Below are 3,433 nucleotides of genomic sequence, written 5' to 3' on the forward strand. Positions count from 1 at the left end.
CCTCCAATTTTTTGAGGAAAAAAAGAAAAAAGAGGTAGGATGAAAAACAACCATGAATTATTTAAAAAAATATATAATAAAAATTTCCTTATTTGATTAAACGTTCAAGGGTAAATATGTCTATTACATTTTGAACCGTGTTAGTGTGGTAGAGACAATTAAATTCCTACGCGTCCTCCCTTGTGGACCCTACTATGAACAGCCAATGAAATAATAACATCCATAAATTTTCTGACAAGATCCAGGGCGGGTAACAACGCAGGAGTGACCCATCATCACACATGCATGTGCATCATAATGTCCATACATGTAACATGTGCTCGCTTTCAGATGCATAACATAAGCCATCATCATGAGTTCACATGTATGATGTACCGCAACTCTGTCTATTTATTCCCCTGCAAGTGCCTCAACATTATTTCTCCAGGTCATTTCGTTCCACAAGTTAGAAACAAAACAGAAAAGCAAGCTATAATGGGTGAGGTGGGTTGCCTTCTCCTCCTCTTTTCTCTCAAGTTTGAATTTTGAATTCGATGTTCCGTTATATTTGAGGAATTTATTGGGTTTCTATGTATTCTTTCTCTCATTGCAGAAAGATAATCAGAAGACAAGCGATGGTGAGAAGAAGGACGAAGGAGGGAAGAAGGAAGATGGATCGATAATGGCGGTTCTGAAGGTCGACATGCATTGCGAAGGATGTGCCAAAAAAATAAAGCGGGCTGTCAGGGGTTTTCAAGGTATTAATCCACTCTCTGTTCCATTTGCAGTGTTCGTCTTCTTATATTTGGAGTTGAAATTCAACAAATTGCTGAAGAGTTTCTTATTAGCTCTTCAAATTTGTTACGGAACTTCAAATTTGGATTCTTTTGAATGTTTTCACTGATTTATTGACTTCCTGATTGGTGTACGTTGTCATTAATTTGATTCGTTCTGTCTGTTCTGTTTTACGCGTTTTGTTGATTGTGGTGTTATGGTTGGTTGTGGTGGTTTCAGGTGTTGAAGATGTGAAAATCGATTTTAGCAGTAACAAGCTAACAGTGATAGGGAAAATAGATCCAGTGAAGGTCAGAGAGAGGATAGAGCAGAAAACGAAGAAGAAGGTTGAACTAATCTCTCCTTTGCCCAAAGAAGGAGACAAGAAGCCGGAAGCAAAACCAGAGAAGAAGCCAGATGAACAGAAACCCAAACAGGTACTAGAATCATGAATTAATTTTAAAATTAAACATCAAGAACCGTATGAAACTAATTCTGTTTTGTTCTAATTAATGGTAAACAGGTTCCGTCGACGACGGTAGTTCTGAAGATCAGATTACACTGTGACGGTTGTATCCAGAAGATTCGCCGGATAATTTTGAAAATTAAAGGTGAGCTGTGTTTATCAGTAATGATTTTTTTTAAGACTTTCTTATAACCACCAACTACCTAAAATTAAATCAAAAAATTGAATGATGGGCGAGCTTTTGGGTTTCTGGTTTCTTAGGTTTCACGAATATGATTTCAATATTTTCTGTAACTAACGGTTGGAAATGAATGAATATCAACAGGCGTGGAAAGCGTGGACATTGACAAAACCAAGGATTTGGTGACAGTGAAAGGAACAATGGACACTAAAATTCTCACACCTTACCTTAAAGATAAACTTAAGAGAAGTGTAGAGATTGTTCCAGTTCCAGAGAAGAAGGAAGAACCGAAGAAGGACAAAGAAGGTGGTGGAGAGAAGAAGGAAGAGAAGAAGGAAGAGAAAAAAGAAGAGAAGAAGGAAGAGAAGAAAGAAGAGAAGAAAGAAGAGAAAGCTGCTGAGGGTGGCGGAGACGGCAAAGCTGCGGCTGGCGCAGCCGCCGGTGGCGGCGGAGGAGAGGGGGAGAAAAAGGAAGAGCCACCAAAAGTGGAGGTGAACAAGTTCGAGTATTACGCACCTGGGTACGTGGTGGAGTACGTGTACCCTCCACAGCTTTTCAGTGATGAAAATCCGAATGCGTGCTCCATCATGTGAAAAATGAAAAATCTAGAGAACCGGTCCAACCGGAGAAAATGTGGAAAATTAACGGATGTAAATAATGAATTTGTTTTTAAAAAAAAGAAGTAAAGTGTAAAATGGGTGGGGCCAGCTGGCAAAAGAGTATGTAGAGTAGTGATAAGAGGCATTGGGATTCTGATAGGTTTAGTTCAACGAACCGGGCATGGTGGATCCGGTTTTGTTGAATGTTTTGTTGAAAAAGATGTATGTGATGATGTCTCATTTCGTCCAATTTCTTAGTTCAATTTTCAATTTTGTCTCATTCATTGATCATTTAACTTCTAGTGATTTTTTTTTGGGTAGAAACTTCCAGAGATTGATTTCATTCCAATATTGAAGTTCTTAGTGTGTTTAAGATATTATTAGCTTGAAACTATATTAAATATTCATGCATGAGATTTAAAAAATATCAAAGAGTGTTGATGGGAGAACAGCTTAGGCAATATCCATGCGATAGGAATACAAATTCTTTCATCTTAATCGTCAATGCTTTCTTTCGTAGTTACATGGATTTATTTGTAAAGAAGCACAGGGAAATGCGCTTTATTACCTGGTCACTGGTTTTCTCTTATGGAAAGCCTGGTCATGTGTGTCACGGTCCATTTTTCCAATTACTTCTTATAGTTATTTCAATTGAAGTTCTTAGCGTGTTGAAAATATTATTCACCATAAATTATATTATATATTCATTAAATTTCTAAAATATCAAGTGTTTTGATTCGAGAATAGCTCTGGCAATATCCATACAATAGCAATAAAGCAAGTTATTTTATGGCCAGTGCAACTTAACAAGCAATCTCATAACCTTATTCATATTGATTTTTGACTATACTAGTTCTAATGGTTGAATTATACAAAGATGCTCAGGACCATAGTTTCAAATCTCAATAACCTTATTCATATTGATTTTTGACTATACTAGTTCAAATGGTTGAAATATACAAAGATGCTCAAGACCATAATTTCTATTCCCTCTCATCTCATGGATCCATATTCATCCCTTGTCATTAAAATCTATCTTAAATTGGATGATTTGATGTCTTACTTTTCATTGAAATTACATTATGGTGTCGTAGTGATCACTCTTTTTATTGATGTAATCAATTTAAAATATTATACTTTTATTCATCCAAAAAAAATATTATACTAACTATGCTTGTTTCTCCATTAAGAAAATTTGGGAATGCTATTTGAGTTATATTTCTTATTTCCATTATTTCTTCAAGTTCTAGATTCGGTTAATTTGATTTTTTATATCATTTGTTCAGTAGATTTTTCTTTCTTTCTCTTCTTCTTTTACTATCCAATTTTATTTTAGTTTAGTTATCCAAAGATCAACGCCGCTTCATAGGAATTTAGAGTTTGAATTCTCTCGAGACTAGGGACAAAACTCCACCTTATACTTAAATTATATGT

General features: G+C 35.6%; 1 protein-coding gene across 1 annotated transcript; it reads left to right on the forward strand.

The window, feature by feature from the left end:
• Positions 1-388: 388 nt before the first annotated feature.
• Positions 389-2,331, forward strand: LOC148999587 (heavy metal-associated isoprenylated plant protein 1-like). Its single transcript, XM_089140976.1, has 5 exons — positions 389-483; positions 593-737; positions 994-1,190; positions 1,277-1,364; positions 1,545-2,331. The coding sequence occupies exons 1-5, from the start codon at positions 475-477 to the stop codon at positions 1,991-1,993; spliced, it is 888 nt and encodes a 295-aa protein (XP_088997102.1). The 5' UTR covers positions 389-474; the 3' UTR covers positions 1,994-2,331.
• Positions 2,332-3,433: the final 1,102 nt, after the last annotated feature.

This window comes from Hakea prostrata, chromosome 11 (assembly GCF_041222555.1).
Source record: "Hakea prostrata isolate BN-2017 chromosome 11, UWA_Hpros_2, whole genome shotgun sequence".
In the NCBI taxonomy this organism is placed as follows: Eukaryota; Viridiplantae; Streptophyta; class Magnoliopsida; order Proteales; family Proteaceae; genus Hakea; species Hakea prostrata.